General features: G+C 40.8%; 1 protein-coding gene across 8 annotated transcripts in view; it reads left to right on the forward strand.

The window, feature by feature from the left end:
• Positions 1-19490, forward strand: part of CREB5 (cAMP responsive element binding protein 5) — a 271299-nt gene extending 251809 nt beyond the window's left edge. For 7 of the 8 annotated variants that reach the window (XM_083468354.1, XM_083468356.1, XM_083468358.1 and 4 more), the window contains 4 exons: positions 5971-6288; positions 13059-13286; positions 16256-16364; positions 19127-19490. In XM_083468354.1, the coding sequence (XP_083324480.1) occupies positions 5971-6288; positions 13059-13286; positions 16256-16364; positions 19127-19290 (819 nt within the window). In that variant the 3' untranslated portion in view covers positions 19291-19490. Of the gene's footprint in view, positions 1-5970; positions 6289-13058; positions 13287-16255; positions 16369-19126 lie in introns of all 8 variants that reach the window. The other variant, XM_083468359.1, reaches the window with a different exon arrangement.
• Positions 19491-22848: the final 3358 nt, after the last annotated feature.

Consider the following 22848-nt stretch of genomic DNA (forward strand, 5'->3'; position numbering starts at 1 on the left):
GCTTGTATTTTTTTTACAAATCTTGAGTGGAATTCTGGTTTACAAAAAGCAGCTTCATCTTGTCTGCCTCTAAAGGGTTTGGTGGAGAAGCACGGGATAAGATTCATTCCTGTGCTTCTTCTGCATTTCAATGCATTCATCTTAAAAGGCAATGAAATATCAATATAAATGTATTTCTTGATTTCTTGATTTACTTATCGAAACATTCCTTTCCACAGAAAATGTCCACATGGTAGCTAGCGCCCATTACATGATTTTTTTATTTTTTTATGAAAGGCCAAAACACACAGCACGATCCAAATGTCAGAAATCAGCAGCAGTCCATCAAAACATTGGATAATAGTAGTAAATAAATATAAATCTACACCTGCACATTCCCAAAGCTTGATGGAATAGCACTGCATTAGCAAGCCACCTAAAAGATTATGGGGGAATGTGAGATGCATGTGCTTCAGTTCAATCCCGTTAGGGCCACCACTGACACAAGCCTATCACTGTACAGAGAATCATAAGAGTTGGAAGAGACCCTGGTGATCTAGTCCAAACCCCTGCAATGCAAGAATATGTAGCTGTACCTTATGGGGAATCGAACCTGCAGCCCTGGCATTATCAACACCATGCTCTAACCCACTGAGCTAACCAACACCAGACCATGCGTTTATTATTATAAAACCCATACACAGCAGCTTGATTGTAGAAAACCTCGAGGAAAATTCACAATCGTACTTTAAAAGATACAAAAGTTAAACTACTAAAAGAGGTTAATTTAAATGTATCAGTAGTTGTCTACCGTCTAGTAACCTTGCTGCAACATGCAACTGTGTTTGTAATGCAATTTCAAGTTTCTTTGTCATGGATTATCTAGTTAAAACCTGGGGGCAGAAGATGTTGCCTGGTTTCATTATAATGAGCTATACATGACCTGCCCTGGGATTCCATGGTAAAGGCTGGGCAATAGATGTCTATAAATACATATATTTATTTAGTTGTGCATGTGAGGAAATATCAGTAGGCTTGGACCCCAAGGTTGATTTAAGTGCAAATCTTTTTCTTAAAAAAAAAAAGTGTTACATGGAGGACCTCTAAAAACAGTTCAGTGAGGTTTGAGTATGTTCTGTAGCCTCCAAATACAGCCTGGTCATTGCTGGGGGGGGGGGGCCAGAAATGTGTGGATGGGACATAGCTGTCAACTTTTCCCTTTTCTTGTGAGGAATCCTATTCGGAATAAGGGAATTTCCCTTTAAAAAAGGGGAAAGTTTACAGCTATGGGATGGGAAGCTGAAATGGAGTATCATGGAAAAGGGCATTGCTGCCTAGAACAGTAAAGAAGAAGACTTTGCATGGCAGATCCCACTTGAAATATTATGAATTAGAATCTAAGCAGCACTTGGCAATATCAAAGACGTTTTGTCTACATTATTCCAGTAATGCTGGCTAATGCACGTAAGATAATTTGATATTGCAGTGACCATGTTGCGGGTGGTGCAATGTCGCTTTATTTTGCAAAGCCTTCAGTTTTTCAAAGGTCTTAAGTGCCTGTTCTTAAAGGCAGAAGAATAAAAATGTTTCCTCAAATACTTCTCATTCATGGCAAGAGCAGGGTGTGTAGTTGTGTGTGTGTGATAAATGTTCTGCAGGGGCTCCGTAACACTCCTGTCAATGGAGCGCTGACCTAAGCATGAAGTTAAAGAGGGGCTGGGCAGTTGCTGTTGTTGCTATGGGATAAGATGAGGTAGATAGCTGGTCTCTTACCAGAATTTGGATCCAGGGCAGCTGGCCCACCCTCCCATTGGGAAAAGTGAACAAGGAGCTTGTAAAGTACAGAGACCACATACAAATGACCCCTATTGACAGAAACCAGCTGCACGTCAAGCTTCTCCCTGCCTCTCTTGATTTGCAATCTCAAATAAATAGATGTGGCTGAAGGGTCTGTGGAAAGAAAACAGAATAATGTATTCTACTGAGAATCAAATTCACAGATTTTATAGGTGTGTGTGTGTGTGTGTGCGTGCATTTGGAGCTGGGTGTTCCTTCACACATTAAGGTCTTTTTCATCCCTGACACTTTGGGGAAAGGGGAAGAGAGTTTGGGGAGTGTGCAGTTTATAATGGCAAATGGTGCAATTCACCATCAAAGTAGGATCATTTGGACAAACAGTGCGTGGGCACATCTACAGACTAATAGTCACCATTTATAAAAATTCTGGCAAATAGGGGTTTGTGGGAGTTTTATATTTGGGCAGAATAAACACTCTTTAATATAACGTTACTGGCCTTTTACCAAAATAGTGGTAGTTATCCAACCCTTTTAATGCCACAGATTTGGCTTTGAAAAAGAATGCCTTGCTTGAAAACGACTTAGATTGGTGTATTTTTCTATATCTTTCCTTGGTGAGTTCCGTCAGCTACTACCACCAGCTATTTTGTGGCTATGATAGAATTTGTGTTCATTTTTTTAAAAAAATAGCCTAATCGGAGAGATCCTCCGTTTCAGTGTACAGTACGTACAGCAAAGACCGCGGGCAGCAGAGCTGGGTACATTTTTGTTTTGGTAATGGAGGTAAGGATGAATTAGAATTCCTTGATTAAGTTGCATGTTTTGCTTTTTGAGTGGCCGCAATGCTTCTGTTTTTCAGTAAGTTAATTGGGGACAGATAACCTGATTTATGGCGCAGTTGTCCAAAGTAAAGATACCAGATCTATAAAACAAGTGGGAGGGGTTTTTTCGCTTTGCTTTTTGGCTGAGAGAGTTTTTGCACATCGTCATCATGGCCAGGTTGACCAACCTGTGTGCCCAAATTGGATTCCCGGTGTAATGGGGAAGAGGAGGGATATTTAAACATGCTAAAACTCAATTAGTCAGTCCTATTGACTTAAATAGAGACGAGCAGAACTAGGCCGGTCAGTTCTGGATTAGCCAAAAGTAACTCTGTTCCAGGGATATCACCACCACAGTGCCTGAAGAACCCTTCAGATGGAAGGGAGTCTGTTCATGCTGGTCTCTGTATATGCTGTGTGAAATATAGTACATTTTAATACGGGGGGCAGGAACCTGAAGCCATCCAGATGTTATTGTTAGACTCCCAGCTGCAACCAGCTCCAGCCACCATGGCCAACAACATCTGGAGGGCCACAGTTCCTCATCCCTGTTTAAATGGATGAAAACTCAATATTGTATTGCTTGCGTTGTATTCCTGAGTTACGCATACTGAGAAACTAAGGTTACCAAAGTATTGGTGTCTGCCGCCCTCCATATTTTCCTCTTTATTTGTTGCTGTTGTTTTTTCTGAACATGAGGGGGACGTGCAGCAATCTTGAGTGGGTGAAATGTTGCATTTGGTCTCTTCACCAACAAAAGTGATCCTGGGTCAATAGCAGCATACCTCCTCTGCGTCTGCACTGCCACCTGATATCTCCCCTCCATTTCTCTCTTTTGCAAATTACATTAAGTTGCAAGCCCTCTTAAAGAAAAATGTGTGACCATGTTCTACAGATCACTGTGTGAATAAGGGTTGTGTAGCAGTAGCCCAAGTCAAGGGGGAATCTAGGGGAAGACTCTCTCTTTCCCAGAAAATTCCTCACAAGTGGAGAAAAATACGTTTCTCTGAAATAAGTGGTTGTTTGGCAAATGCCGTGCTGTTTTTGGATGGTTATTAGGTGAAAATGTGAGATACGCAAAGCGGATAAGGGGAATCTTGGTGTTGAAAATGAATGCAGGCTTTTGAACTTTGAACAGTACTTTATAGCACAAGAAGCAGCTAGAGGTTATTTTAAGAATTGAGTTCTGCCTGTGATACTTTATCAACACTTGTATCACATATTTTGTGCTCTTCTGGCTTCCGTCCAGAGCCTGCCTGCATGTGGTGAATTCTTCATGTTTAAAGTCTGGTATGGAGGAATTCTTTCATCTGATGTGTACGGCAAAACTGAATGAAATGGATATCTGAAATCTGTTGATCACACGAACTGAAACAAAACAATCCTATTCCTGGAAAGAGATCACTTTATGCCCCTGAACCAAAAGGCATTAGCCGTGTTGAGTTCAAAACAGGAGGTTGGTAGCATTGTTGCCTTTTCATTACTACGGAAATTGATTATTCCACAATAAGTTAAGTGAAATCAGAGCTGCTGCACCCAGGCAGGTTGACATATTTCACCCATATTAAAGCTGAAGAATTATCCCTAAGGTAAAATAAAAGATGAGGACCGCTTAGACTACAATGTGCATTTAATGTTTGGTTGCTCCAGCAAATATTTCAATATTCTCACCATTGTTTTTTCCTTAATGCCAGCAATTGACCTTTTAGTCTGATGGAAACAGTTGCTGTTTTATTTGAGTGTGGCTGATAACTTGTTACATTCCAGGCTCTTAGGTTCTGAAACAGAAAAGCACATCCTATTGTTCAGTCCCTGGCATTGTGAGACAAAAGCCACACCAGACATTTGGAGGAAACTGGATGAGTGATTTGTGCTTCCTTCATCCCCACACTTCCGAATTTTTTCCAAATAGGAGATATGCACGTCGACAGAGACAAACCTCAAAAGGAGAACCTAGAAATACTGGGTTTTAAAACAAATTTCATACGGGAGCATTCCAAATTACCTAATGCATCAGAGGCCATTAAAAACCAATTAAGCAGACAAACAAACAAATCAACATTCAATTTAAAACATGAGGTTTTCATGTAAGCACATCATGCCATTAATATGTGTGTGTGTGTGTGTGTGTGTGTGTGTGTGTGTGTGTGTGTGTGTGTTTCCAATGGAACCTCAGCATAAACAAAGAAGGCAAAAGTAAGAGCACAGAATTACTAAAATATAAAAGAAAGAAACCTAGTGGGTTTTCTAAAAAGACGTTTAGCTTTGGATGTGTTGAATCCTTGTTTAAATGGCATTTTGAATATTTTCCTCCTCTTTTTATGAATCAGGTATGTTTGTGTGTAGATGAATGGCGACTTTTATTATATAATACCAGGCATAGTTGGTGCATATTTTTATTGTAACCATATACTAATTGATATTTATAGAATAGTGGCATATTAAGAGCCTTTTAAAAGATTATTGATTTTTATTTAAGTGTTGTTGTGCCTTTGCTATTTGAATTGTTATTCTAAGACACCTTGAAATAAATAATAGTTTTATTTTTAAGAACGGTATACAAAATATCACAAACAAATACAGCTTTGATCCAGAGATCTAGGGTGTTTCATCTGCTAACAGAAAGAGCCTTTAACTTACTGAAGGGATATTTCCAACCAAGCAGATTTTGAGAAAAAATGTCTCCAAATCCAGAAAAGTTACTCTGTGAGCACAGCCCTTGAGCAAGTCCTTTTTATGATCCACAGTGGTTGATACGCTGAAGGCTGTTATAACCAAGCTCTGTTGTGGTGCTGTAAGGCCCATCATCTGCCACCAGCCCTCATTTTTACCTCAGCTCACAGTTTCTTGGATTCGAATCTATGTTTACACTGAGGTTCCACTGAGCACAAAACAAATTCCTACATCACCATATGGTTGCATTAAATGGCTGTGCTATAAATGTGAGAATATTGTATTGAATTATAATTTATTAAATTCCATTTTCAGCATCCTATTCTCAAAACGCTTGAGGAATAATTTGGTGTTAATCAGTTAATTTTTCCAGCACTTTTTTGAGTTACTCCACTGCTTTCTGGTGTAATTTTGCTTCTGCTTCCCTCAGGAATATTCACATTTCCACCTTCAAATGAGATTCTACCGAGTGTTTAATTGTGGCTGCATTTTTGTCAGTTAACAAAACCGACAACGATTGCAACAAATCTTAGCCGCACATAATCTTTATGGATAATTTTCTGATGATTTAATGGTTGTATTTTGTCACGTTGCTTTGAGACCTTTCTTTTGTAGACAGCGGCCAACAAATGCAAAGAACGAATATGACGTCTCCTCGCCTGTGGACTGACTTTATAAAAAAACTCTTTTTTTGTTGCAGAGGTTGAAGGCAGCATTGACTCACCATCCTGCAGGGATGTCAAATGGAAATATGAACAGCATGGGCCATATGATGGAGATGATGAGCTCCCGACAGGACCAGGCAGCTCACCACCATATGCACGCACATCCCCATCAGCACCAGGCGCTTCCACCTCACCACCCATATCCACACCAGCATCAGCACCCAGCGCACCACCCTCAGACGCATCACCAGCAGAACCACCCCCACCACCACTCTCACGCTCACCTTCATGCGCACCCAGCGCATCATCAGACCTCGCCACATCCACCCCTGCACACAGGCGGGCAAGCACAGGTAGAACTTCCTCAAAATATATTCTGTGATATAAATTCGGGTTTAAAATCAAATGTTCGCATTGTCTTTTATGTTGATTTTGATTTTCTCCAGCTCTTTCTGGAGGGCCGGGTTTAGGTTTGATGAGGCCCTAAGCTACTGAAGGTAATGGGGCCCTTTATATGTCCAGCTGTCCTTTGCCAACAACAAATTGTTGCTGTTTTTGTGTGTGTGTGTTGAATATATGCTGTATGGTAATTTATGGACCTAATAGGTATCTAAAGCCATTTGCACATGTTGCCGTACAACCAGTCCATGCAGAATGTAGGCACCCTGTATATAGAAAGGAGCAAACCAGTGATATTTTAAGGAGCAGGCTAGCAGGAGGGGCCCATTACTTATATCATAGGAGCAAAACACTGTTGCTGTATGTAGGTTTTATTTTATTTCTTTTTTATCTTATATTTTGGAAATGTACATCCAGGTTTTTTTCCCTTTAATTTTTTGGGGGGGACCCAAGAGAGTGGGGCCCTAAGCTATAGCTTGTTTAGCTTATACGTAAATCTGGCACTGTTCATTGGCACCTTCATTTTATATCAAGGACTATAAAAAAAAAAAATCTGCATCAAGGTGGACATTGTACTTCAGGAATCTATGCCGAAAACCTAAAGTGGATTATGTTGGGGTAGAAGTTCAAACACGTTTCTAAATATAGGTATCATTGCTTGCACCAGTTGCCACCTTCCAAAGAGCTTGAATCAAATTTTCAGGTTAAAGAAGTCTACGGTTATGAATATAGCTCAAGGCAGGTCCACACTTTATGCCGCAGGACCCATTGCTGTGAGTTACAGCAGTGTTTCCCACAGAGTATTCATGTGTCTGCTGCCATACAGCAGCTGCAGAAGTGTCCATCGCACGAGGTTTTCAGCTGTTCAAGTGTATTGCTGCAAAATGTCTTGAAATAACTAGCCTTTCACATGTGTTTTGGGGCAAGATTTGACCATGTATGTGCCATGGTTTGTTTGTTTTATATACCATAGCAACCTACATGTCATTACTATAAAAAATTTATGGATGTTACGGAGAATCAGTCCTATAGGAAAACAACATTTTTATTTTTACCGTTGAGGGTTTTTTCAATCTCAGTGGGATAAAATTCACCAGGTTAATGCAATACCCAGAGCAAAACTGAAACCAAGCTGAATATAAAATTAAACATTAAAGTTAGATGTGAAACAACTGAGGAAGTTTGCATGAAGTTTTTTCTCTAGAATGCCATCAAGATTTAAACACAGCAGAGGAGCAAAGCCGATTAAAATTATTATTTACTCACCTTTCATCCTAAAGTCCCTGGGCAGATTCCAACAATCTAAAATACAACATTAAAAACCATTTAAAACAACCTGCAATCCTTTTTTAAAAAGTCTTGGTATCAAAGGTGAAATTATACATTCTGTATATCAGCCAATTTTATTGTATGTAGTCAAAGGCCTTTACAATGGACGACAGAGAATAAAAGCAAAACTTTCATCTAAAATCATATAACGTAACCTGTAGCAGTTAACAATATAAAGGAAATTTACAACATTAAAATTTAATATTGGGGTGCATTCACATAGCTGGAATGGAGCTTCTTGGCTACCTGGTGTGTAATGTACTGGTGTTTATCTGCTAGGAGTTCCTATCACTTCCTGTCCGGATCGACCTGGAAGCCAATTAAGAATTGGCGATGTAAATTTTCTTCTGGGTGTTGTGTACAGGGGGCAAATCAGCAGATAGTGTGTAATGTCTTCTACCTGAGGAGATCACATTTGTGATCCATATGGAGAATTCCCCAGTATTCCCCTCTAAATACCGTATTTTTCGCCCTATAGGACGCACTTTTTCCCCTCCAAAAATGAAGGGAAATCTGTGTGCGTCCTATGGGGCGAATACAGTCTTTTGCTGAAGCTTGGAGAGCGAGAGGGGTAGGTGCACACCGACCCCTCTCGCTCTCCAGGCTTCAGGAAGCTATCAGCAAGCCTGGGGAGCCCTGCGGGAGTTCCCGCAGGGCTCCCCACGCTGCGGATAGCAGCCTGCCACCCGGAGCGCGGAGCGCACTGAAGCAGAGCGCCCCTCGCATCGGGCAGACATTGGGCAGCCCCACAAGCTCGGGGGACAGCGGGGAGGTGCAGCGCCGCCATCCCGCTGTTCCCCAACCTAGTTTTGGGGGGGGGGAAATAAAGGAGAAAAAAATTCCTTTATTTCCCCCCCAAAAAACTAGGTGCGTCCTATAGGACGGAGCATCCTATGGGACGAAAAATACGGTATGCCGAGGGCATCTGTTGGAATCTTAGTTCTACAAAGGTCTTGCATAGTTGTGAGAAGGTCATAGTCTTAAAGTAACAGGACCTTGAGTGATTGGTCTTAATTTGGGGGTACCAAGTAGAGTAACGGACGGCAATTATGGATGCTCTGTCTTGGTTGGCATCCTAATCAAAAATCCAATTTCTAAGATCACGTGGGCTTAAAAAAAACACACACATAAGTTACAGGATAGTGACAAATGGTGCCAAGGTGAAAAGTTGTGGGACTCTAGAATGATAATAAGTAATACCAGAGAAAGAAGAAAGTGAAATCATTAAGAGAGGGATCTGAATTTCTCATTGCTTGGAATGCAATGTTTGACCCACTAGATAGAAGTTTGAAGGAAGCGTATATACAAGATGGACACTAACTAACAAAAGAAGCAGTGCAGAAATAATTGAGATGGACATAGCCAATTGTCATTTGTGATTTAAAAAATATATACCGGTACATTGGCCCTTCAGTAGAGACTCTTGTGTATGAAAAGAGATGGTGGTGATGGAATACTACCAGCTTTGACAGTACTGATCTACACTTTCAGAGAGGAACAACTGAGATGCCTGGAATCAGTTCTTCCATTCCTCAGAAGAGGTACTCAACAATGCAACACTTGACAGTACTAAGAGTTTGTACATGAGGTCCTGATTTAGGTAAAAACTGTGCATGTGCAGTCCTCAACTAGATGCAGGGCTTTTCCACCCACACTGTGCAACATGCTTTGCACACATGGAACTTGGATCAGGAAAGGCAATCCATTCACACAAGACCTCTTTCCATATGCAGATTGCCTTTGCCAGGTTATAGCAGTTATGCGGAAGTTCATCTTACACCTATGAATTAAATTCCATTTCTGTGGTGTATGTATTTAAGATTGGTGCCTTGGGAGAATCAGGTACAGTTCAGAAATAATTGTTACCAAACTCCAAGATAATTACACCTTCCTTCTAAACAGATAAAGATTTAATATTTCCACATGGAAGGAGGAAACAACAGATAACGGCTGTTGCCAAAACCCACAAAGAGCAGTCTCACGGGCTTTAGTAGAAATTGTTCCATTTCTGTAGGACATGTAAAAGAGATATTTGTTCAAAAAACATTTGTGCGGTGCTGCTTGGAGGATGGGTGGAGATTTTAAGATCTATAGGTCAGGTAGTTCCCTGGACAACAGAACAGTTTGAATTCCTCAAGGGAACACAAAAGCAATGACACTTTTTGAAGAGGGCATTGACTGGGATAAAAGATGGTTTGAGTGAGTAATAAACATAAGGTTATTGCTTTCAAAATCCATCTATAATTCCCCTCAGTATTGGCCTCTTTGGGGGGTCAGACTGCTTCAGCAGACACATTAATCTTATGGTACACTTTACTAATTATTAACCAACTCTTTCTATTGAACCAAATACTTAAGTTTCAAGGTTCATGTCAAAACCAATGCATGATCTGAATTGCTAGGAGCTACGCTCCCCTTTTGCCATAACTTTGATTATTTTATGCCATGCCCCTGTATTAAATTTCAAAGTTTTCAACAGCCCTGCAGAACCTAATGAATTATGGGGTTGCTAAAATGAATGGCTAAAAATATAGCAGTAGGGTTATAAACAATTGGAGAGACATACAGGATCAGGGATCAAGGCAAAGCCCAGCCAATTTAGCAGTTCCCTTTCTGTTCTGCTCTGTGCCGGCTGGCCTAATTCAGATATTTCACACGTTTGGTTTTAATACTGAAATTTCTTTCAGATGAATTTCCAATCAGAAGAACTTTGAGACAGCAAGGTTGTAATTTCCTGGACATAGCTGGTATTCAGCCCTTGCAAACAGCATCCTGGTGGAAATCACTGAAATGTCCAGGAAAATCACTAAAAAAATCTCAACAACTTTGCGCCACCCCCAAAAGGCCATTATATTATATCTTGTTGCAAATTATACATGGTCAGAAATGTATCTTGTTGCAAATTATACATGGTCAGAAATGTGCTAACAAAAAAATTATATATGATGATATTCTGTGTCCTTTTTAATTGATTCTGCTACATTATCTACATAACCAAACACATTCATGTGTTTCAAATGAGTCAGAAGCTCTAAAAGCTGCAGTCTGTGCACTTCCACGATCCTCTGTCATCACATAAGCACAAACAGTGTCACATTCCTCTCAGCCTTTGGAGCATATACTAAATAAGACATCACTAAGGGCATTGGCATAGCCATGTTGATGCACCCAGAATATGTGTTGGGCAGATTTGTAAAGAACTCATCCATGTGTTGAATGGAACCATGGAGTACATTTACCATGTCAGCGGGCAACACTGAGCTGGCGTGTAATGTGGACTGAGATGCAAGAGCTTCCCTTCTGTGGTAAGCTATCAAGTGACTATTTCACATACCCTGCAAGTCTCCCAAGAAAGCTGGGACATCCCATTTTTTTTCTTGTGAGAGAACGGCAGCCATTTTGGGCACGGTGATCTCGTGCAATTTTGCACTGCAATTTCTCTCCAGGAAAAAAAAAACGCTTTCCCCCCAGGGACGCCATCTTGTGCCTTGAAAAACACATGTCTGGAGGCTCCATGCCCCCAAAATGTGCTTTTCAAGAGGCGAGTTGCAGCATGAAATCATGCGAGATCACAGCGCCCAAAAATGGCCACCCTTCTCTTGCGTAAAAAATGGGTAGGTGGTTTCCTGGTTTTTGCCTTCAAGGTTTTGGAGGGTATGCTTCCAGCATATGCCAAACTTTGGACAGAACCGTTCTGGCCACATTTTCTACATGTTGTGTAAGTTGGTCTCCCTTTTCCTGCATAAACAGTGAGGTACATGAGCCCTGTTTTTACCAGGGTTTGTCCCACCATGTCATCTAAGACTATTCAGGCAACAGAGGAACAAGAGGCTGAAAAAGAACACATTTTCACTCAAGTAAAACAACATTAAAGGAGTGGAAAGGGCTGTTATGTATAAGAGAACCAACCTGAGAAGTAGAAACAGAATTTACAGCTTGAATTAAAAAGGGAGAAGGCAGAAAGGCTTGTGCAAAGATGTCCGTGTCCTGCAGTGTAAACAACAAACCTTTGATGGCTCAGAAGGTGTTGCTTGTGGCTTTTGATGTTAGACTGACAGTTTAAAAGAGACCTTTGAGGCCTTTACATTTCAGGTGTGTTGCTGTAGAGGCAACATACATATCCCTGCTGGAAGGGGCATCTGGCATTACTCAACATTAACTTCTCAAGCCAAGATGGGGGTGATAGACACTGAGGACCAATTCACAGAATCCAGGAAGAAGGCTAAAATGTGAGATGGATGGCATGGGGCCTGTTCTTGGGCATACAATAGTAATTTCATTATGAAAGTAGTGATTGCCTTACTCGTGGTCAAACAACTTGGATTTGCTACGTGTGCTGCCATTTGGCTTTTACTATTTGGAAACCAATCAGCAGCTGAAAGTTGTTGTGGTGTCACTGTAAAAATTTTGAGTCTAGGCACATTCCCAAACTCAGATGGCAAAAATGTTTGGAGCAGCCTGTGTTAGCAATCCTTCATGACGTTCCAGAAGGTTTTGCAGGGATTGCTTACTTGAAAGGATTATGTCGTGCTGGTGCAAAGCTAGGAAGCCAACGAAGCTAGCTCACCGGCCTAGAATTGTCCTCCCTGGTGTAGCACCCATGAACGGGTTGAGATGGAAAGCAATATGAAATCCATCATGTGTCTTATGAGGTGTTCCAGTTCCTCACAGAACTGTCACATTAATGGTTCTGAGAACTTAATTTCTTTTTAGTTCCCATCAACTCATCAGTGAATCACCTCAGTTTCCCCAAGAAAATGGAAAAGGGGGATAATAGGACACCCCTTAATTGCCCACTTGGTTCAAAGCCTGCTTCCATCTTAAGATTTATTTATACCTCATAAATCCAAAGCACAGCAAATTAATGGGTTGTTACCTCAGGATAGCTATCTGTGTAAACAAGACATGCAGTGCAAAGGAAAATGCACGCCTTTAAATTAGGAACAAAATTAAGGGTCCCAAGGCTCCTTCTGTTTCATGATTAATGCAAGTCACTGGTGTGATTTAGATGTTTCACATTTGAACTGACTGGCTTTTTTAAAAAAACTGTTCTTGAAATGAAATGAAACATTTTTTTAATACGGTGGAGCAAAATAAAATAAAATAAAACATCCTCTCTGCTGCAATTCAAAAAGGCCATTTTCCAAAACATCTTCCTGGTCCATGCAGGCTGTTAGTCGAAGAGTAATTTAAGGGCATCTGGTAGAGTCTTTGAACTTCTGCCACTCTCATATCTTGCCAAAATGTCTGTATTCAAAGAACATATCCCGGTCGTATTTTTTTTTATTATTACAGTTGATCTTTATTATTATTATTATTACTATTATTCCACAGTCAGCTATGGTGTCATCCCCTTGCTGGCTACTTAATTAAGATCAGTTATGTTTCTCATTAGGTATCAGCAGCAGCCCAACAGATGCAGCCCACACAGACAATACAGCCGCCTCAGCCCACTGGGGGGCGCCGAAGGAGAGTGGTGGACGAAGACCCAGATGAGAGGCGGCGGAAATTTCTGGAACGAAACCGAGCAGCTGCCACACGCTGCAGACAGAAGAGGAAGGTCTGGGTGATGTCACTGGAAAAGAAAGCAGAAGAACTCACCCAGACAAACATGCAACTTCAGGTGCGGGCTGCTGTCTAGGACATGGCTAGGACACAGAGAGGCACTGTTTGCATCTTGGGTCACTGCTGCACCAGCAAGACCTTCTTGACTTAAACTGGTGCTGCTACACTTTAGGCTACTAACAAACACAGAGAATCTGAACAATATCTATCTATCTATCTATCATCTATCTATCTATCTATCTATCATCATCTCTGTATCTAGGGACGCGGGTGGCGCTGTGGGTTAAACTACAGAGCCTAGGACTTGCCGATCAGAAGGTCGGTGGTTCAAATCCCCACGGCGGGGTGAGCTCCCGTTGCTCGTTCCCTGCTCCTGCCAACCTAGCAGTTCGAAAGCACGTCAAAGTGCAAGTAGATAAGTAGGTACCGCTCCAGCGGGATAGTAAACGGCGTTTCCATGCACTGCTCTGATTCGCCAGAAGCGGCTTAGTCATGCTGGCCACATGACCCAGAAGCTGTACTCCGGCTCCCTCGGCCAATAAAGCAAGATGAGCGCCGCAACCCCAGAGTCGGCCACGACTGGACCTAATGGTCAGGGGTCCCTTTACCCTTTACCTTTACCTCTGTATCTATCTATCTATCTATCTATCTATCTATCTATCTATCTATCTACATACACACACACACACACACACCAACCAAGAAGAGTGTCAAGATTTGGAAGCAGGCTCACATATAAAGACATTCTGAGCAAACAGCATGAAACAACACCTTTTGTTCATTGCATCTTTGTTCAGGTATGGAATGGATGTTTAAAGACAGTAAGTAATAGATGAGTGATGTGCAGAGAGAAAGGAAGCCTTTCTCATCTAGCCTGGGCCTTTCTCCTTCGTACTACCAGACCTCAAAAGGGAACGAATGATCTTCACCCTCCATTTTAAGTACAGAGCCATGGTCTGAAGTAGACTAAACTCTGCACCGATCATTTTTCTCACCGCAAACAGTGACATCTTAAGACAACCTTATGTACTAATAGCAAATTAATTCGCAGGATGCCAATCCTTATGTACCCAAAATGACACCGCCCACCTTCAAGAGAGGGAATCAGGAAGATTGGGTAAATCCAGAAGGATAAGGGGGAGGGGACTGTAAGGTGGGAAGGAATACCAAAAGGGTTCAGTGAGGACTGTGCGCAATCAATGGGCACAAATGGGAAATTCTTGCGTGCAAATCACATCAGAATGAATGCAACTCATTATAAGATGGTAATATGCAAAGGATAATGTCCAGGTGGATTGCAACTTGCCCATAAGAAAAAGGGTTCTCCCTGTCTCTGTTTCTTTGTCTTCTATATGGTCCCAGTTGCACTGTAGGACATTGTAATCTAGACAATGTAATCTACACATTGTAATCAATGTGCTGCAGCTCAATATGAAAGAGGAAAGTTAAAAATTCATAGATTTCCCTTTGTTACAGGATTTCTTACTAATGAAGATGAATTTGATAGTCAGAAATGTTCTGCTGGAGTTGGAATAATTCGTTTTATTTTAAAGAAAAAGTGAAGCAGAAAATCTATCTGTTAAATTTATTGACACCAATTGGGATCGGTGCATACCATATGGCAGTAGTTTGGTGACAAGCCGAACCTTTTATATAATATAAAAACTGGTCGTTTCTACCAAATTAATATGATTTCCTGCTTGCAAAAGCAATGAGTGAATTAAAATTCAATTATAAGCATGTGTTTAATGCTACATCATATGTCTGCATGTGCAAGCTAGAGACAAGCACGTCCGATTCGCAACAGTCTTTTCTGAATTGGATGAATACAGTCTGTATGGATTACGGGGATGATTTTCGTCACAGCAGTCATTTCCACGCCTTATTTCCATCTCTGATTCATTGTGTCTGACCTTGCTAGCCTAGCCAATACTGCAGAAGAGATAATTTTTCAGGCAAGCCAATAGAGTCATTGTAGTTCTCTTTTTAAAACAGTTACGAGTTTAAGTTTTGATAATATTTTTGCTCCTTGAATGGAAGAACCCCTTCTGTGGACACAATTCTTCTTCTGTAAACAGAAGCTTCTTCCATTTCCAGAGCAAAACACGAGGCTCCAATCCATTTATTTGTAGCTAAAGTCTTTTCTAATATTGGGCCTCATTTTCAAAGGATATTTGTTGCAATCCTGAGCTGCTTGTATACTGTAATATACACACAGAACTCATTCACATGAGAGGGAGAGGAAGGGAGCACTGTGTATACATGAGAGCCCATTTATTTATTTATTTATTCATTTATTTATTCATTTATTTATCTATCATCTATCTATCTATCCATCCATCCATTCATTTATTCATTTACTGTATTTAGATCTCACCCTTTCCCCAAAGGGGAAATGCCCACAACAAACTGTGAGGTAGGTTAGGCTGAGGGACTGGCCTAAGGTCACACCCAATGAACTTCATGGCCAAGTGAGGATTCAAACCCTGGCCTCTTTAACCACTACACCATGCTACATTTGTCAGAATTGGGTTTTGTTTTTTTAAAAAAATGGTTACTTCATTGTCAATCCACTGCTAAATATATACAATTTAATTTAAATTTTTTTTTAAATGGACACAGAGCAGCAATCTGATGCTGGGATCCTAAAGCACGATCCTAATGAGCAGTAGAGCTGCCTCATTTGCTGTGATAATAATAATAATAATAATAATAATAATAATAATAATAATAATAATAATAATAATTTATTATGGTTATATATTATGGTTGTCGTGCTCTAGAGCAATAATCCTATTAAGACTGGTTTTTTAAAAAATAAAATGAGATGGCAGATACACAGTAGACTTTAAGGCACATGGCAGGATATGGATTTTGTCCTAGTATATCTACAATGAAAAAATAATTGCATGAAGATTCAAACTGTATGCAAGCCTGCTATATTTATGACAATGAAAAGCATGCAAAGTTGTCTCCTCTTAAGATGTATTCATTTGTTAAAGTAAAAAATCTCTTCTCTCCTTCCAGAATGAGGTTTCCATGTTGAAAAATGAGGTAGCACAGCTGAAACAGTTATTGTTAACACACAAAGACTGTCCAATAACAGCCATGCAGAAAGAATCGCAAGGATACCTAAGTAAGTAGGTAACATATTTATATTATCATAGGTTAAGTACTAATGATGCGCTTCTTTTTTGACCTAACCTCTCAATTTCTAAACAGTCTCCTTCAACCATCTTTAGGAATGGCATGAAGTTAGCATGGAGGAAAAGCACCTGCGGTGAAGCATGCTAGCAACCAAAGCTTAAAATGGCCTGGTTTGCACGCAATGTTAAATGGGAGCAACAAGCAACAAACCACAGCTTGTAATTACATGCAAACTCGAGCCCGTATGTTGCTATAAAGCCAAACCATCAAAGTGAAATATGAACTATGGTTTAACATTATGTGCCAGCTGGACCAGTTCAGACTTAGAGAAGCCTCAGTACTAAAATATACATGGTAGGGGCATCTCAAAGGCCTCAGAATGTCCAGTAATGCCTAGCCCTGTTGTTCTTATTCTGGGCATTGCACCTTCCATATACAATCCTATATCTATACCTATTCAGAAGTAAGCCCCAATGCACTTGGGAGTAAGTTACATGGGGCTTAGGACATTAAAAGTACAGGAACACCTAGAGATGCAAGAAAAAAATATTTTGAGACTTGGGGGGGGGGGGGAGCATCAAAGATGGTGCCAATTTACATGGCAAAGCTGTACCACTTCAGGCTGCAACGGAGGGCTCACATAGTTGGAATAGCCCTCCAAAAATGAAAGAGAAAAGCCAGGACCACATAGAAAATCACCTCAAACGCTTCTTGCTTCTTGCATGGTTTTATTATTTTCTTTGCTTCTCTGTATGCAAGCCCTTACCTGAAGTGGTACTGCTTGGAAGTAAAACATACCCTCAGTTGTGCACCTAGCAATATGAATTATGAGCGCAACAAACCTGTGTTTGCAAACGTTTTAATTGACCACTGTAGATTAGTCCACTGATGAGGTGCTAGTGGACAGAGTTTTGTGTACCACACAACTTTGCCCTTTGTGGAAGTAAGATTCAGCTGCTGACTGGACTGGGGAGGGAATTATGAGCGCAACAAACCTGTGTTTGCAAACATGGATGTCATACTGGTATACTTATTTGAGAGCTCAGCTGAGCTGTGCTGCCAGTTGGGTGTGTATATGGCAGCAAACGTAGGTTTGCTGCTATATGAGGTGCCCCTCAGTTGTAGTTTAGTGCAAATAAGGTCGGAATAAAGCCCTAAACATGTCAGGCCCCCAAATACCTGAAAGAGCGCTTCCTTCCTTACAGCAGCTCTCAGGTGCTAAGATTGGTGAAAAGAGCCCTCTTGGTTATTCCACTGCCCTCCTAAGCAATGGCGATGGTGACCTGAGAGGGGGCATTCTCTCTGGCGGCCCCTAAGTTGTGGAACTCCCCACTGAGGCGTGTCTGGCACCTTCATTGTACAGATTTGGGTGAATGCTGAGGAGACACCTGTTCGCCTTGGCTTTTGGTACCCAAGACATATATTTTTAGGACCCACCTTATTATTGTAATTTGAAGTTGTTCTTAACATTGAGAATTGTTGTGTTTTAATATTTTTGCTGTGTTTTAATTGTTGGGACCTTCGTGGGAAGGGCAGGTAATAAACTGTAATAATGCTGCTGCTACTACTCAGCCACCCTGAGCCTGGCCTTGGCTGGGGAGGGCGGGGTATAAATAAAAATTATTATTATTATTATTATTATTATTATTATTATTACTACTACTACTACTCGGGGCTGCTCCAACTCATTACTTCTCTTCATCTGGGGAGTGAGGATCTCTTTTACTCCCCCAGAGACAGCAGCATCCATAAATTCCTAGGGCCAGAGAAGACTCCAGAACCAGCCCTACCATTAGGCAAAATGAAGCAGCCACCTCAGGCAGCAAATGCCAGAAGTCAGGCAGACACGGGCTGGATCTACACTGATCTGGAAAATGCTATTGAGAAGCGGAGAAAAGCTCTCAATGCAATATTACATTGACGACAGATCACTGCTCTACAGCTCCCTCTAATGTCACATTTTATAATGCATTTTTAACGTTTTAATTGACCACTGTAGATTAGTCCACTGATGAGGTGCTAGTGGACAGAGTTTTGTGTACCACACAACTTTGCCCTTTGTGGAAGTAAGATTCAGCTGCCAAGTGGACTGGGGAGGGAATGCCATATTGTCCCTCCGCCCAGGGAGCAGTGCCTTCCTACAATACTCATACTTCCAGATTCCCATGTATCTTTGGAGGTTCAAGGAATCTGGGACTAGCACTGCCTTCCTTTCCCAGCTTCACCTCGTTCAGAGCCCCATTAAAGTGCTTGGAAAGGAGACAAGGCAGCCTGGAGAGGAGAGGCCACGTACTCAGTATTTTGCTGGAGCAGCTCTGACTTCATGAAGATGATACGTCAGTACATGCAAGTAGCACGGTGATGATTTGCTGTGGACACTGAGGTATCATTATACAACCCTACAGTTGTCTACTTAGAAGCAAGTCCCAGTGAGTTCAGTGGGTCTTACTCCTATGTGAGTGAGTGAGGAGAGGATTGCAGCCTCAAAATGCTTAAGGCTTAAGACAGATATGTACTTTCTAATCATAAACTTAATAATAATAATAATAATAATAATAATAATATGTCCTAATCTGAATATCTGGGTTCTGGATTTCCTCTCGTTGTGTGTTTTGTGCCATTTACACTCTGCTGCCTGTTTAGCAGCATTGTAATATTCTGCAAAAAGTGGGGCAAATGGGAGGGTAGTGGAGGAGAAAGTGAGGTTCCTCTACCCATGTCGACTTGAGCCTTCATTTCCTCCTTTCTCAGGTCCTGAAAGCAGTCCTCCTTCAAGTCCGGTCCCTGCCTGCTCCCAGCAACAAGTCATCCAGCATAACACCATCACAACTTCATCAACGGTCAGCGACGTCGTCGGAAGCTCAACCCTCAGTCAGCTCACAAGCCACAGAACAGATATGAATCCGATCCTTTAAAACCTATCGGTCAGGAACTGCTATGAAAAAGTGACAGGAAAATATCAGATTTCCTTTCTGGTTTAAAGGCATTTTTTTTCTCTCTCAAAGTTATCTCAGATCTGGAGGACTCTTCAGCCCCCAAAAGACTATGAGTTCCAATTTTATAGTTTATAAAATGTCTTTTATACTTAGTAATAATAAAGGGAGTTATGCAATGACTATGCTATCAGCTTGGGAAATGCGTTGGTGCTTTCTCCGGTTTTTCTGGTACCAGTTGTTTGTTTGTATTCTTTGTTTGTTTGTTACGTTTAAACCAAACTGTTCCTGTACATAATGATGTTCCTTCTCACCACTGCAAGTTGTTACAGCGGAAACGTGTTAAAGGGCCACTTATTAGCCAAAACAAGGCTTGAGAAGCATTAAGCAGTCACACACTGGCAACTAGGCATAATTGGACTATAAATACACGAAGAAGCCTGGTTGACAGCATAATTCCTTTCTTTCTTTCTTTCTTTCTTTCTTTCTTTCTTTCTTTCTTTCTTTCTTTCTTTCTTTCCTATAGCACCAGGCTCTAAAACACATCCGTAGCCTTGCATATCTATTTTCTGTTTTGAAAAATGTTTCCATACTTTACATAGTTATCCGCTCAAAAAAGCAAATTATGGCAATGCACCCAGCTGGTCCTGCTCTCCATCTCGTCTCCCTTTGTCCAAGCTGTTTATCATCTTCTCCATGCATAGAATGTCACTTTTCAGTGTGTTGTGGCACCAAGTTTCAATTCTACAGAATGTTTGGCTCCCCCACCCCCCGCCTTTCCTTTTATTTTGGTTATTCTGGTTTCCTTAGCCTGCTTGTTTCCGGATGAATGTTTGAAAACATGCAGGTGGACTATGTAATGCTCCAAGGGATAGAAATCTTGACCCGCCCTGGCCATTCTGTCACTTTCTTAACATTCTCTCATCCAGAAATCCAAAGCCTCTAGCCTACCACCACGATGCCATTGAAATGATTTTTGAGCTTCCACTGTGTTTTCTGTCCCTGTCCTTCCCTCTGCACCTTCCGTTTCTGTTCACAACCCTCATAGCTATTGTCCTCCTTTTAAAGCATCTTTATTACTACTTATCAAACCTTTATTAGGCATTGTGCAAATAAAACCATAAAAGAGGAAATAACATATAAAAGCTTTGAAATATATATAAAAGGCAGCAGTTGGCTACATACATATATATATATATACATATAAAATCAGTGGTTTTCGTTGTTAACCTGCTCCTTGGAGGACTGCTACTAAAAACTCGGCTACCCCCGCCGTTACCCTTTGGTCGACGTCGGATAGGCAGAATCCCACACATTCACCTTGCTGGGGTTCCAGACCACCCAAAAGAGGGGACAGCACGCGTTGACGTGGGATACTGTACAATGGGCAATGAAAGAGAATATGCTCTACGGTGTCCGGGACATTCATAGAACATCTGCAGAATCTCTTGTTTCTAGGAATGTTTTGATATCTTCCCCTGACAAATGCTGAGGGAAAAACATTCAAACGGGCCAGCATAAAAGCCCTACGTTGGGCTGGGATTATTAATTTAGTGACGTAATTGGCTCTGCTATCTAAGATATTTAAATCATAGAATATGGGGGAGCAAATTTTGTTTACAGCTGCCATAATATTTTGTCTCTCGACATCCTTTAGTCTAGTTTGGATATTATGGAAAATGTATTGCTCATTAGAATTGTACAGGGGCTCCAGCTCGATGCCTAAAGATTCAATCTTTTTTTCGAGGTACTGATACCATCTTGATTTATAGGAGTCTTTGAGCAAATCAGCGAGCAGACTTGATGGAGGGCAGCGAAAATGGCAGCGTAACCAGTACTTTATTGAGGTGGACCATGCCCAATATTCCATTGTGTGTATGCCTATTTCTGCACACATTGTTTCATATTTGATCACAGCTGGGAGTCCAAGAATACGTCTCAGAAAGCTGGAGTGAATCTTTTTTAAATCACTGTTATATGCTTGGACCCATAGCGGGATTCCATAGAATATCTGGGATTGCACTTTTGTTTGAAATATCTGATTGGCCGCAGGAATAAATTGATTACCTTTCTGATAATAAAAACGGGCAACTGCTGATGAGGTACACTTTGCCTGTTTTATGGCATTTGTGCGATGATTTGCCCACCCTAAATTGCTCTGGAATAAGATTCCCAGGTACCTATAGATTTTCACTTGTTGGATTTCTTGCCCTCTTATTTTCCATTTCTCTAATTTCCAACCATTCGAGAAGACCAAAATTTTTGTCTTCTCATAATTTATAGAGAGTTTGTTACATTCGCAGTAAAGGATCAGAGAAGATATAAGACGTTTCAGACCCAAGCTCGTTAATGATAGTAGGACAGCATCGTCTGCGTATAATAAGAGAGGAACTGGTTTCTGATTAAGTTTAGGGGCATGTGATTCTATTTTTTGGAGGTGATCTGGCAAGTCTGATAAAAATAAATTAAATAGAAAGGGAGCGAGAATACACCCTTGTTTTACCCCTTTCGAGTTTTGGATGTCTGATGAAAGGTGACCTTTGGTGTTAAGTTTAACTTGACAGGTATTGGAAGAGTATAGATTTTGTATTAGAATCAATAAGCGCTGATCAATTTTTAATTCTGCGAGTTTCCTCCACAGCTTTGGGCGGTCAATTGAGTCGAATGCACCACGAAAGTCTACAAAAGCAGCATATATCTTAGATTGCCTTTGGGATCTATATTTTTCAACCAAATGCATAAGTATAAGGCAGTGGTCTAATGTAGAGCAACCTTTGGAGAAACCTATTTGTTCTTTCCCTGGTAAATTTAGATTTTTCATCCAGGTAAGAAGTTTAGATAAAAGGTGCTTAGCGTAGATTTTCCCTATCACTGATAATAGGCTTATCGGTCTGTAATTCCTTGGTTCTTTTGGGTCGCCATTTTTAAAGATTGGGATAATTATTGATCTTAACCATATCTCAGGTATGATCCCATATTTATCTATGAGAGTAAACAATTGAGCTAAGGGTTCTGCCCACCAATCTATATAGGTCTTGAATAATTCTATTGGTAGACCGTCTGGCCCAGGAGATTTCCCCGATTTGAAATTTTTAACTATCTCTCTAATTTCCTCTTCTTCTACCCTTGGCCACTCCTGGAGTTTATTGATTTTATTTTTAGTGGTCTCATTTCCTTTGAGTTCACTGTGTAGATTGTTAAATACAGATGTGAAGTATTGGGACCATTTGGATTCTGCAATTGGTGGTAGAGTTAGTTGGTTTTCGGCTTTCAATCCTCCGTACACCAGGTTCCAGAACGCTTTGTTGTTTTTACTCTGAATTGAGTCGAGTAATTGTAGCCATTTTTGGGTTGCATATTTCTGTTTCTTTTCGGCCAGAATGTAATGGTATTGTCTTTTTTCATCAAGATAAGAGGGCTCTAGTTTAGCGCGATTATTTTTAAATGTTTGCCGCAGCTTTCTTTTTAGCTGGAAACATTCATCATCAAACCATGGGCTAGCGCTATGTTTAAGTACCCAAACTTTAGGTGGAGTACTAA

This window comes from Podarcis liolepis (genome assembly GCF_965112155.1).
Source record: "Podarcis liolepis genome assembly, chromosome: 12".
In the NCBI taxonomy this organism is placed as follows: Eukaryota; Metazoa; Chordata; class Lepidosauria; order Squamata; family Lacertidae; genus Podarcis; species Podarcis liolepis.